The 14022-nt window shown below is 44.1% G+C and overlaps 1 protein-coding gene across 1 annotated transcript in view; it reads left to right on the top strand.

Moving 5' to 3' along the window:
* Positions 1-1349: 1349 nt before the first annotated feature.
* The window catches only part of LOC149345599 (uncharacterized), a 44752-nt gene continuing 32079 nt past the window's right edge, over positions 1350-14022 (top strand). Inside the window, exon 1 of the mRNA XM_089585255.1 lies at positions 1350-1463. Within this exon, the coding sequence (XP_089441381.1) occupies positions 1350-1463 (114 nt within the window). The remainder of the gene's footprint in view (positions 1464-14022) is intronic.

Raw genomic sequence — 14022 nt, 5'->3', positions numbered from 1 at the left:
CAAAGTGTTAGGCCCCCAACGACTCCTGGCGCAAGTAGAGGTAATTATTGCATAATAATATTTTAAGAACTAGGAAATTGGTCTTTTATATCGGCGATATCTTTAAATTTATAAAAAAATATTGAATATATACTTTGTTCAGTATTTCGCGAGTAAAAAGCTTAAAGATTTCGGGCACTGAAAGACGAAAATGAATATAAATAAGCTTTAATGGTGAGTGGTAATTTCTGTATCGCAAGGCTTCTTATACAAAGAAATCGAAAAATTCAGGGGCAAGGCCATCTATGAGGAGCCTCTGGTTTGCCAACACTGAAAATTCCAATGGTTTGTTGAGGTTTTAATATAGGACATGCATGTACAAACCAGTGAAATGCTCATGTAGGATAAGCCACTTGTTTTCCAGCACTGTAAACGCCATTTGATTGGTTAAGTTCTATTATGCGTCATAAGCACAGAAGGCAGTGCGCTACACATTGCGTGCCAAAATGTTTCAACATGAAACCGATCTAGGCACGAACGATGCACCAAGGTTGGCGCGAACGACAGACCAAGGGGAGTTTGAAGGGCGTCATCGAGGTAGGAATTCTCACAGGGCCGTCAGAAGAGGAGACGACATAGGTCAGACTGATGTTCCAGGTTTTTTGCCTTGCGTCGATGTTGAGTTTTCCTTTACCTGTCCGAAAGCGCTACTTTACCAATACCAAAGCGCATGTGCGTCTCGATTGCTAACCTGCCCCTCATTCCGATCTGTTTTTTTTACCTTGTGTGATTTCGGGTTGACAGCGTCGGTGCGCAAACATTTTTGTTCCACTTTAGTTCTCCTTCAGTTCTAGGTCTGACGTTCACCCATCAACTCCTTACGATTTTAATTGAGAGGCCATGGAGAGGTTCGCATATGAATAGGGTTGGGCTGTTTTTCAGCATGTGCGTGCTCTATACAGACTCGCCAACCCTCCACATGCGGCCTGTGTGTGAGGCCTCGGTGACGGTTCACGTCTGTTGGCGGGCTAAATGAGCTAGAACAGGTGAAGACCAGGCGTTTGCGGTCCTCGCCACGGTACAAGCCGTAAAACACGCGTACGCCTTTGCCTCCACGTGCGGGCACAGTTGGCTGTCGACCGGATGGAACGAGCTGAGGCATGATAACACAAACCAGACATTGCAATTTTTCACAGGCTAATTAAGTGCTTTGTGTCGGCATTAGACAAAACATGCGATTTGACAGGGGAATAAAAATGAAAAAAAAAGAACGTCGCGGACTAATATAAAACCTTTCTTCGGAGCTTTGCGAACACTGCAAAGGGTTCTCTCTCTTTATCCATTTTGCTGCGCCCATTAAACTGGCGAGAATGTATATCATCGCACTTGCCTTGGCGGCCCTTCTCTTGCCTTTGCCCCTGCACGGGAGCCAGAAGTTTTTGGACAATAACCCAGCACTCGGCGCCTATCAAGACGTCATTAAGGTGAGGCTTTCTGCCCGAAAGAAATTAAAAAATGCTCAGTTGTGCCCCTAATTAGCACAAGGCTGGTCAGCGCATACTTTTTTCCTGTCCTAAGTCGGAAAGTGAGGTCACAGAATACTTATTTCGTTATATTTTTACCTTCCTTAGTTTGTCTTTTCTTGCCTTCTGTGCGCTCATTTTTGTGCGTCCGTGCTCCCAGTCTTGTGACATGGACAGTCTATTCATTTTCTGCACTTTCGCGTATCTAGGGACAGGCGCACCTGTGCAAGCACAGAGCGAGTGGAAATGGGTCATTGTACTAGGACTTCTATCTCTTTAACACTTTAATCCCCAACCCCAAGCTGTACTCGTTGTGGGAGATCGTAACAATGTATCAATGACCAATGTATCAAAGAGATCGTACCAATGACGAGTCACACTCGTCCGGCCCGGTGTAGCGCTGCTCCAACCGCCAAAGACGAGTTATGGCTGGCAGTGGCGCTGCTTGCACTTTATAACCACTTACGGCGGTGGTTGTCCATGCAAAAACGTCTTTTGTGCATTTAGCATGTGTTTTATTGCGAAAGCAATACTACTTTCACTTTCAAGCCTTTACGGTGAGACGGCGGTGCACATGAAATGACCTTTCGCATGACTTCTGTGTGACGTCACGCCGAAGAGCTGGGCTACCATCTCGCGCCGTCCGTGTGCAACGGCGGTGCACATGAACGGCGGCCTAACTCCCGCTCTCTCCGCCAGGAGCGCCACAGGTGTTGTGACGTCACGCCGAAGAGCTGGGCCACCATCTCGCGCCGTCCGTGTGCGACGGCGGTGCGCATGAACGGCGGCCTGACTGGACTGGATTGGACTGGATTAGATTGGATTGGATTAGATTACATTATATTACATTAGATTACATTAGATTACATTAGATTGAAATAGATTGAATTGATTGAATTGAATTGAATTGGATTGAATTGCATAACTGATGCATCGCCACAAGTCTAACCACAAGCACCACCACCAGCTACACTACCAGCTGAACCATGGCGTAGGTACGGATATTGCTTTCGCAATTACCGGGCTTAACCAAGCTAAGCCACAGCGAATTTTTTTTATCCTGGAAACACCGATTTTACAATGCCTTAGAGGAATTCAGTATATCGTTGGTGAACAAATCCTCGGCTTTAACTGAGGACGACGACCTTAATTTTCAAGCAAAAAACGGTAATCTCATAGCTATCATTACAGAATGCGCAGTAGATGTAGGTGGTCGGTTGATTCGATAGGATACTGGCAACCTATTTCAGGAGACGAAAGGTCTTATTAACACACACCAAATGATGAAGGCATCTAGCCCCACAGGCAGAATAGAACTGGCAGAGCCAGCAAAGTTAATAAATAAGCGCAAGGTAGGCAACTAAGGAAGTTTAACATGAAGAATATCAAGCATGCTCTAAGGAACGGAGGTAGCCTAAAAGCGGTGAAGAGGAAATTAGGCAAAGGTAAAAGCCAAAACCAGATGTATGCGATAGTAGACAAGGAGACCAATGTTATTAGCAATATGGATAAGATAGTTAAAGAAGCCGAAGGGTTCTACACAAATCTATACATAGCCAATGTAATCAGAATGTTAAAGACATAGGCATTAGTGCACAGCTATTGGACATCCCGCCAATAAAGAAACAGAAAGTAAACCTGGACTTAGGAGCAACGCAAAGGGGGATACTGGCCTCCCCCCCCTCGACCTCCCGCCGACCTCCTGGTAGACGTTATTGCCCATATTTTCAATGTGTGTCTAGCCACTGGTGTCTTTCCAGAGAACATGCAGAGGGCTAAAGTGACTGTCCTGTACAAATCTGGAAACAAAAATGAGCTTTCGAACTACCGCCCAGTTTCGGTGCTGCCAGTTATCTCAAAGGGATTTGAAAAAGTCATCTGTAAAAGGATTATGTCATTTTGTAAGAAGCATAATGTTTTGTCGGAGCGCCAGTTTGGTTTCCGCCAAAATATGTCTACGAAACTGGCTCTTCTAACCCAAAAAGATTTCATTATCAAAGGATTCGAAGAAAGAGAAATAACATTAGGTGTTTACGTTGACTTTTCAAAGGCTTTCGACAGAATTAATCATCAAACTCTTTTCGCTAAATTAGACCACTACGGTTTTCGTGGCATTGTCCTTGCTCTGCTAAGATCTTATTTAGAAAACAGAAAACAATGCGTTTCTATCGGAGAAGAGCAGTCCACATTACGAAGCATAACATGCGGAGTACCACAGGGCAGTGTCCTCGGACCGGTACTCTTCAATATATACATTAATGATATAACACGGGTATCCCCAGAAGCCTCTTTGGTAATTTATGCAGATGACACGAGCTTTTTCCTTCAATGTGACGATACGACGGAACTCGAAAAATTAGGAAATATTACCTTGAATAAATTGTCAGAATGGAGCAAAATTAATTCTTTAGCAATAAACAATATAAAAGCAAAGGCTGTCATTTTCTTGCCATCACAAAAATTTGTTGACCGCAATCTTAATCTCTATTTAGGATCTGAGAAGATAGAAATAACAAAAGAAGTGAAAACACTCGGTGTCACCTTTCACGAGAACTTGATCTGGGATATCCATGTAGGCTGTGTGATTAAATGTCTGGCCAGGGCTTGCGGGATACTTTGCCGATTCAGACAAGTTCTTCCACTCAAAATAAAGCTGCTACTTTATAATGCTATTTTCAATCCTCACCTAAACTATTGTAATCTTGTATGGGGACCTACATCACTAACGAACATCAACAAACTCCTTCTTTTACAAAAAAGAGCTCTCCGTCACATAGCAGATGTTCCATACGACGCTCACACAAGGGACCTGTTCCTTTTGCTTGGTGTTGTTCCTGTGACATATATGTACGAGCTGAATGCCCTACTAAATACAAATATTCCCTGAAATTTAATCGGATGCCTTTTCTACGATTATGCAATTTAACAAAACCACCCGAGGTGCCGTACAATATAAGAACAAGACAAGTATGGTTGGTGCCGTTTTCCCGCACGAATCATGGTCACAACAGACTACAATGCATTATGCCTACTTTACTTAACAACTATCATAATTCAAACACGGACATCCACACACTATCGAAACAACACCTTAAGTGTTTGTTCACTCACAATTTAGGGAGGTAACGTCAATGTTTTGAAATCTTGTTTTATTATTGCAGCCTTTTGTGCACGTATTTTTAATGGTGGCTGCATTACACTGTATGTGGTAAAACTGTGGTCTGTGCTTCTATGCCTGCAAATGCAGCAGGAAATGTTTTTAGTCCTGTATAGCCATATATCAATTTCGCCGTTAGATGTTCTTCAGTGTGCAAAATATTGGTGATTAAGTATTAGTATTCGTCTTATTGAATCCATGTCTATCAGTTACACTGAACCTGTATTATTACTTTTTACTAATATGCAGCATTTTGTGTTTGGAATTACTATGTATATTATGACAGAAGCCAACAGCCACAGAAACCAAGGGGCACAGGGGATTTTTTTTATAATTTATTTATTTTGTGCTGTTGATCAATTTAGAATATTACTTAATATGTCGTCGCTTAAAGCTAATTGATTAGAAAAACAGAAGAAAAAACAACCACATGCCGCCGGTGGGATCCGAACCCACGACCTCCGAATTACGCGTCCGGTGCTCTACCTCTGAGCTACGGCGACCGCTGTCAAATCTTCTGTTTTCGGGGGTATTTATGTTTACAAGTAACCTAACCTTGAGAGTGTTCATCAGCGCCACCCACGTTCATAAGCGGCGGACGTAGAACGTCCTGAGTTACCGGAGGAGTGACGTAAAACGTCATCGAACGGAGAGGGTGGAAGCTGTGTGAGAACCCTCTTAGGCTTCCTATGGCATCAAGGCTGCCAGAATCGAGGCCCTCGCTAAGCAATTAAGCAAACAAGGAAGGGGAATGAGGGGCTCGTTGTAAATATGACAGAAGCCAACAGCCACTATATATTATGTATTTTGTGTTTACTATATATTTTGTGTTTACAGTTTCTATGTATACTGCATGCTCTTATCTTCGTACAATTTTAATCGCAGCTTTGTATTATTTCTGCTGTTATCCGTTGCCAAGAGAAAACAAGGGGTAAGAACCGTTGTCAAGCTGCTCGAGAAGCAGCTTTTTGTTCTTATCCTTGCATTTATTTCTGTATTGAAAGAAATGCTAAATAAGTTGATTTGATTTGATTTGATTTGGAATACAGCAGGTGAGGATTAGGTAACGGCAGAATTGCTGACGCACGGAGAGGAGATTGTGCTAGAAAAACTAGCTACCGTCTATACGCGTTTCCTTATGACCTCGAGCGTACTAGAAGCTTAATTAACAACGCTTATATGATCTCAAAAAGATAGCCTGATCAGCTTACTGTCCACTGCCTGAAAAGTATTTTCTAAGGTAATCGCTGAAAGAGTAAGGACAACCTTTGGCTTCAATCAACCGAACATCAGGTTTTAGTGAAGGGTACTCGACAATAGACCATATTCACAATACCAATACCAATCAGGTGATAAAGAAATGCATAGAGTATAATAACCGCTTTACAAAGCCTTTATATATTATGAAATGACATTTGACTCAGGCGAAACTTCAGCAGTCAAGCAGGCATTGCGGTATCTGGGTGTAGAAGAGCCTTATGTAAAAATACTGGAAGATATCTATAACGGGTACACAGCTGCCATAGTCCTTCATAAATTCAGTAATAAAGTTCGAATAAGAAAGGGTGTCAGGAGGGGAGGAACTCGCCAATGTTATTGACCGCCTGTTACAGGAGGTATTCAGAGGCCTTGACGTAGAACAGTTGGGGGTAAGAGTTAATCGGGAAAACCGAACCTGCGATTCGCTGATGACACTGCCTTCCTAACTCACTCAGGAGATGAACTGCAATGTATGATCAATAAATTCGACGTGCAGAGCAAAATGGTTGGTTTAAAAATTAGCACGCTTAAACTCAAAGTAATGTTCAATAGTCTTGGAAGCCAACCGAAGTTTCCCGCAAGCTGCGGGAAGTGATAAGGGAATATGCCTACTTAGGACACGTAGTGGCCGCGGGTCGGAATCACAAGAGCGAAATAACTCGAAGAATAAGAATCGGAATTTGGCAGGTTTTCTCAGATAATGAATGGCAGTTTACCAATATTCCCGATGAGAAAAGTTTATAACAGCTGTATCTTACCGGTACTTATCTATGTGGCACAAACGTTTAGCATAAGGAAAAGAGTTACACTTAAGCTGAGTTCCATGTAGCGACCTACAGAACGTAAAATGATACGTGTAACGTTAAGAAACAGGAAGACGGTAGAGTAGGTCAGGGAACCAATGCGGGTTAATGATGCCCTAGTCGAAATCAAGAGGAAGAAATGGGCGTGGGCATGTCATCTAATGCGAAGGCATGTAATGCGATGGTTCTTAAGAGTAACGCAATGGATTCCAAGAGGAGCAAGCGTAGCAAGGAGCCGCAGAACGTTGGTTGGGCGGATAAGATTGAGAAGTTTATGGGGTTGGAGTGACTGCAGTGGGTACAAGACAGGATTAATCTGATATACATAGGAGAGACCTTTGCTCTGCAGTGGGTGGAGTCTGCTTTTTATTTATTTATTTATTTATTTATACAGAATACCCCTAAAGGCCCTCGAGAGGGTATTACATAGGGGGGGGGGGGGCACAGGCAATTGAACAGAATAAAAAAAAAACCACAAATATAAAACAAACAACAAAAGCACAAATAAGACACACTGTATGAAATAAGTAAGCAAAAGAATCAATCAAAGGCACAAATAAGACACTTTGCATGACATATAAGTAAGCAAAAGAATCAAAAGAATGGCAGCGCGGCAAAGAACGAAGATTACTGCATTATTAAAATTATACAAACAGAACACTAATACAATGAATCTTTTTAGTAACAAACCCTGCAAAAAAGGAAGCCATGAACAAAGAAAATAACAATGTATGCGAAAAGTTAAGCAGTAGTTATTGAAGATATAAGTTTAAAATATTTATCAGGATCAGTGGTGGTTGCGATATGTGAAGGCAGAGTGTTCCAGTCAGATATTGTGCGTGGTAAGAATGAATGCGCATAGATAAATGTCCTGCACGTGAAGCGTCTAACTTTAAAGGGATGATCGCGGCGGTCAAAAATCGAAGTAGGCAAAGAAAAAAAGTCGTTATGAAGTGATGGATGATGATAAAGTTTATGAAAAAGTGACAGTCGTGCAATTTTACGGCGGAGACATAAATCCTGGAGACCTGCGCGTTTCTTTAAGGCTGTGACGCTGGTGTTACGTGAATAATCGGAGTAAATAAAACGAACGGCGCGGTTCTGCAATGTTTCAATGTTATTTATTAGGTAAGATTGGTAAGGGTCCCAAATAGCCGAGGCATATTCAATTTTAGGTCGAATTAGAGTGGTATAGGCATGAGCACGGAGGTGAGGAGGAGCATGCTTTAGGTTATGTTTTAAAAGACCTAATGACCGATTAGCAGATGCAAGCATAAGGTTAATATGGTGGTTCCATGCTAAGTCTGAATGAAGGTGAAGTCCTAAGTACTTATACGTGGTGACTAGCTCGAGTGAGCTATTATTTAAGGAGTATGCTGTTTGAATTCGAGACATTCGGTTAGTAAAAGACATCAATTTAGTTTTTGAATGATTAAGTTGCATAAGCCAGGTTGAGCACCATGCTGTTACTGAATCCAGGTCAGATTGAAGGGATTGGCAATCGGTGTTAGAATAAATTTTGCGATAAATTACACAATCATCAGCAAAAAGTCTGATATGGGAAGAAATGGAATCCGGTAAATCGTTGATAAATATTAGGAAAAGTAAGGGGCCAAGCACACTTCCTTGTGGGACGCCAGAGTGTACTTGGCTGAAAGACGAATTGTGGTTATTGACAGTTGTAAATTGAGACCTGGAAAACAGAAAATGCATGAAACAGGAAAACCCATGCAATGACAAGAGGGTGAATATTAAGCAGTGCTAGTTTCATTAATAACCGGTTGTGAGGTACTCTGTCGAAAGCTTTAGAAAAATCAAGAAATATGGAGTCTACTTGAATGCCAGCATCAATCGATGAATGTATGTCTTGAATGAATCCGGCAAGTTGCGTTTCGCAAGAGTAGCCTTTACGGAACCCATGTTGATATTTAAAGATAATGTTATGTTCTTCAAGATAGTTAATTACCTGCGAGTGAATTACGTGTTCAAGAAGTTTGCAAACAGTGCTAGTTAATGAAATGGGTCGGTAATTTAGTGGTGAGGAACGATCGCCAGACTTGAAAATTGGCACAACTTTAGCTAGGCGCCAGTCCAGCGGAATCACGCCTGATGATAGAGATTGTGAAAAAATAGCGGACAAGATGCGATGAATACCATCAGATGAATTTTTGAGTATTTTGTTATTAAAGCCAACGTGATCTGATGCTGATGTTGTTTTAAGCTTCTCTAGTAAGGATAAGATACCGGTCTCACTGATAAATATTTCGGACATTGATGTATTAGAAGTGCTGACAGAAACAGGAGGTAGAGGGAGATCTTCACGGGTAAAAACGGATGTGAATGCGTTATTGAAAAGTTCGGCGCATTCGGCCACTGGAACACTGCTGCCTTCCGCGTTAGTAAGAGTAATGTCAGGATGATTAGCGGGGTTTATTATCTGCCAGAACTTCCGTGGATTGTTTGTTAGCATTGCCGGTAGATCATGTGTGAAGAAGTGCCTACGTGCAGATATCAACTCAGACTGATATTCCTTATCACATAATTTGTACCGTTGCCAAGATTCGGAGTGTCTGTTCTTGTCGGCTTGTCTGTAAAGACGCTTTTTCTTGTTATTAAGGCGACGTAGATGCCTATTAAACCAAGGTGCTGTGTTAGTGCAGGGGATACTGATGACGGGTATGAATCTGTCAATGAGAGTAGCAAGTTTCACGCTGAACAGGTTCCAGTTTGTTTCCACGGAGCGTGACGAAAAATCGTGAAGAAAATGATCAGCAAAGACTGACAACTGAGCGTTTATTTCGCCGAAGTTTGCTCGGTTGTAGCACCTTATTTGTTTAGTACGAGTTACCTTTTTATGGGGCACAAAATTCAGGTTACCCGTGATTATGGAATGGTCGGAAAGGCCTTCTAAGAGCGCAATGTTGGAGCAAAGGTAAGGATCACTTGTCAAGATAAGATCGAGAATATTGGCTGTAGTGGCGGAACGACGCGTAGGTTCAGAAATAAGTTGTTGCAAAGAGAAATCGAGACAGGACTGGAGGAAAGCCTGAGCTTCGGGATCATTGGCAGGAGCTGTTAAAGACGACCAGTTAATAGCCGGAAATTTAAAGTCACCAAGTAAAAGTAAGCTTGAATTCGGAAAACGACAAGTAAGATCGCTTAGTAAATTAGAAAACTGACTTGCGAATGAAGAATTCATGTCCGGAGGGCGGTAAATGACGCCAATGATGGCGACCGTGGGACCACAACTCAACCGAACCCATACCGATTTTATGTACGACGTGACCTCGATAGGCACAGCAGTGAGCACTTTACTGACAGCCAGAAGGACACCGCCACCTCTACGGCCCGTGCGGTCACAACGAAATATGTTGAATTCGGAGTCACAGGCGAAAATGACATCATCAGGAACCATGTCATTTAACCAAGTCTCGGTAAGCGCGATGACCGAGGAGCAGCATGAATCAATTAAAGAAGAAAGAGCTACGTTTTTAGAAAGAACACTCCTTATGTTAGTGTACAGAAAACTGACATCGTAATTGGAGCAACGCTGCGCGTTTGGCCGCCCGGGTGGTTTGCCAGCCACTTTACGAGAACTGGAAGGGATGCGTCAGGCAAGGGACACGCGCACTGCGCTACTGGTTTGATCATCCCAGAAATACGAGACACCATTGATAAGCAGTTTATCAAAAGACAAACGGACCTTGTCACCTTCTTTTTTTACTGATTTGGCATACTTCCACAGTTGGCTGCGTTTCTCACGAACCGTTTTCGAGTAATCTCGCGAAATGCTGAAATCGGTATTTTTGAGTTTATAGCCCTTACTCATAAGTGTTTCGACTTCTTTTTCGTTGAACAGCTTTGCAATAATGGGTCTCTTTTTTTCCTGAGAAAAACGGCCTATGCGGTGAGCACGGGCTAAGGAAGACAACGTGATACCAAGTTTGCTAGAACAGAATTCGTTCACAAGACGCTCAGAGTCTTCCCAAGTTTCAGACTCATCAGTGTCCTGAACACCATAAAAAAGAATGTTAGACCGGCGGGAACGATTTTCCAGGTCGTCAAGTTTTACTTGAATGTTGGATACATCGTGTGTACAACTCGTGGCAGATACTGTGGTAGGCACTGACTGTTTTTTAAGTTCCAGTTCCTGCACACGGGTAGCTAAAGACAGTAAGTCACTTTGAAGAACTGGAATAGACTCGATTTTAAGTTCAAGTTCATGCACACGATCGTTTAAAGTCTTCATTTCATTTTGCAAGCCAATATGAATTGTAAGAATCTTGTTAACACTTTCGAGGATATTCGTGTGGTTCATCTCAAGCCTTTGAACAGTTTCATATACCAGTTCGAGCTTTTCTTCTTGGCCCTTCGTCATAGGGCCTGGGTTTGTTTCAACGTCCCCACCCAGGACCAAAATGCGCCAAATGTACACTGCCGCCGAGCGGAAACGTTTCAGAATATGGGGTGGCCACGACACTGCTACAAGACAGACATCATCATCACGGTAACAAGAACACTCGTAATAACCAACCTGGAACAGCAGGAACGGTGAGTGGCGAGGCATTTCGTGAGCAGTGCCGTGGCCCAAGGGGGCGGTGAAATCCGAGTGCTTTATGTAGGTGTCCTCGTCAGCTGATAATGTAGCATGTTGCCAGGCCCGACCGTGGAAAGTGTCCAACATCGGCAGGGGTGCGCACAGATGATCGGATGAGCAGCCGCAGTCGTCCAGAAACCAGCTAGCGCCGCAAGATTGCGGAACCGGTCGGCAAGTCGGTGAAACAGGCAGGTGATAGCCGGTGAGCACCAGCACCTGGAACAGCAGGAACGGTGAGTGGCGAGGCATTTCGTGAGCAGTGCCGTGGCCCCTGCTGGTTCTGCTGCTATCGCGTTGAACCTCTGAGGCGGAGCTTGATTCTCTCCGCGTACAGTTGTTAATGCGACGGCGTTAATGCTCTAGTTGTGCAAAAAACCCGGCGTCAGCGCTGTGAGCGAAACAAAAAAACCGGGAGAAGTAACCATGTGAGCCACATACGTCACTTTAGTATGTGGTGCTATCACAACCTGCCCATCGGATTGTGAGCGAACTGACCACAGTGACGGGTGGCAGCTAAATTAATGAATGCGCACTGGAGAAGAGCAACCTGAGTCGCACACGGCCCACCGGTGACAACACCTGCCATCGCGGGGCAGTGGTGCATCGGTTAACTGCTGCACACCTGTGCCAGGAGTGGTTTGACGATTCCGAGGGATCTAGAATGTACGTATATTCGAGATTCATCTATTCCGCATATACAGGCATTAATTAACCCAGTAACGCTACCGCCTCGTACCCTTAAGCCGGAGCTTGAGCGCCCCTTTCAATTTTCGTTGTTATATTTGTTTGTTTAGGTCTATTAGGGTTTAACGCCCCAAAGTGACTCGGGCTATGAGGGACGCCGTAGTGAAGGGCTCCGGAAATTTCGACCGCCTGGGGTCCTTTAACGTGCACTGACAACGCATAGCACACGGGCCTTTAGAATTTCGCCTCCATTGGAATTTGGCCGCCGCGGCAGGGATCGAACCCGCGTCTTTCGGGCCAGCAGCCGAGCGCCGTAAGCACTGAGCCACCGCGGCGGGTTATTGTTGTGTTGACATGGACGGTCTGAATCATTTTCGCGTCGTCTGTGTGTTTATGCTTTTTATCGCGAAAATAAATGCTTCACTTGAGAGCACTGTGTTCGCTCTCATTCTTCACCCTCTGTGCGTGTATCTCAGATTGCGCCGTTCATTTCATGATTTTTCACACTCAAACAGCGCTCTAAAACGTCTTACAGCAATTCGTCTCTTGTTCATCGGGGCTTCCTGCGGGCTGTCTTCTTTATCATCAGCAACCTGCAATGATCATTACTTCGGTTTTTTGCAAGCGGCGCAATTGCATATCTCCTGTGCGAGTGCCCTGCTTTGGCGACCGAGAAACGTAGGCTGTGCTGTGCCCTGGACCGCCTTTAACAGATGATGGGGCCCTGGGACCATGGCCACAGCAACTGACTGCCGTGGGGGCAATCAATTGCTGTCAAAGGGCAGTCAATTGCAGGCAAAAACAGCCGCTCCTGAGAGCGGCTGTGTTCGGAGACCAGGTGTTACTGTGCCCTCCGCCCCTTCTCTCTTTCTCTCTATGTCCTGTCGGTCCTGTTCTCAAATGCAGGATAGCCAATCAGAACACCCTTGTGGTTAACATCCCTGCCTTCCCTCTCTCGTTACCTCTCCTTTTCTCTCTTTAACCGGTCCAAAGTGATTCTTCCAGAGGTGGTGGCCTTCTATGACTACTTTCAGCCTTCAGTTGGCCATGACAGAAGAATATGCAGGATTCTGCGTTCCGAACTGCGTTTCTGAGTTCCGAATGCAGGATTCTGGGTTCCGAGTACTGGTCAAACGCCAGTATTGCACGTACGCCAGTGCAAATGTGTCCTTGGAGAAGGTAATAAACCGTGCAAAACAGCTGTGTAGTGATTACAACCTTACGAAGGTGGCTTTAGACTTTAGGGGTAACAGTACTCTTTGTCTCAACGTGTGTTTCTCTGCCAAGACACACAAGAGTGCCTGTCAGCTGCGCGTAACTGTGTCTTGGCCTGGTACTTGGCAGAAGTGCGTCACTGAATTTATTCAAAGGCAACTCGCCCTAACCTCTGTCGACATTCCTTTTGCAGGTAAAAAAAAAAAATGCCGCGCAAGTTACCGGCTGCATAGAGTGAAAGTTTGCAAACATGCTCAAAAAAATTTCTGTGCTTTTCGGAAATTATGTAAAGCCATTGGGACGACCTTACAAGTTTGCTAGTTGTAAACACTACATACCCGAAAATTCTGGGCAAAAGCATTTGTGAGTGAGAAACCATTTATGTCCGCAATTTTTCATATAATGTAAGATTTCACTACAACAATCAATATCAATAGGTTAGTTATCTTGAAACTAAGTGTTATCGTGACAATAATGTTTGACTATTTGCGGTGTCGTGGCCACCTGATGTAGTGGATTATGTGAAGCATGTTTGTGCTGCTGCGTCGTACTATCGCGCTCAGTATGAGCTACACCGCGCGAGCGCGTGGCCGGGCGCTCGGCACGGTTGTACAGTGGCGCCGATCGTGCCGTTTTTTAGAACTATCTGGAGAGGGTGGAGCTGTTCCAGCAACCTCGCATCACCCCCACTTGCTTATTTTCCCCTTCACCCTCATTTATTTTTGTTTTGACGTCAGTTTCGAAAATGATAACGGTAGCCGTCCGTCAACGCCCAGACTCCGTGATCGGGCCCGTCTCGGTCCG

Source organism: Amblyomma mixtum, chromosome 4, assembly GCF_055824585.1.
Source record: "Amblyomma mixtum isolate Tamu chromosome 4, ASM5582458v1, whole genome shotgun sequence".
Lineage (NCBI taxonomy): Eukaryota > Metazoa > Arthropoda > Arachnida > Ixodida > Ixodidae > Amblyomma > Amblyomma mixtum.
The sequence above is the reverse complement of the archived record's forward strand: the minus strand, read 5'-3'. Positions and strand labels throughout refer to the sequence as shown.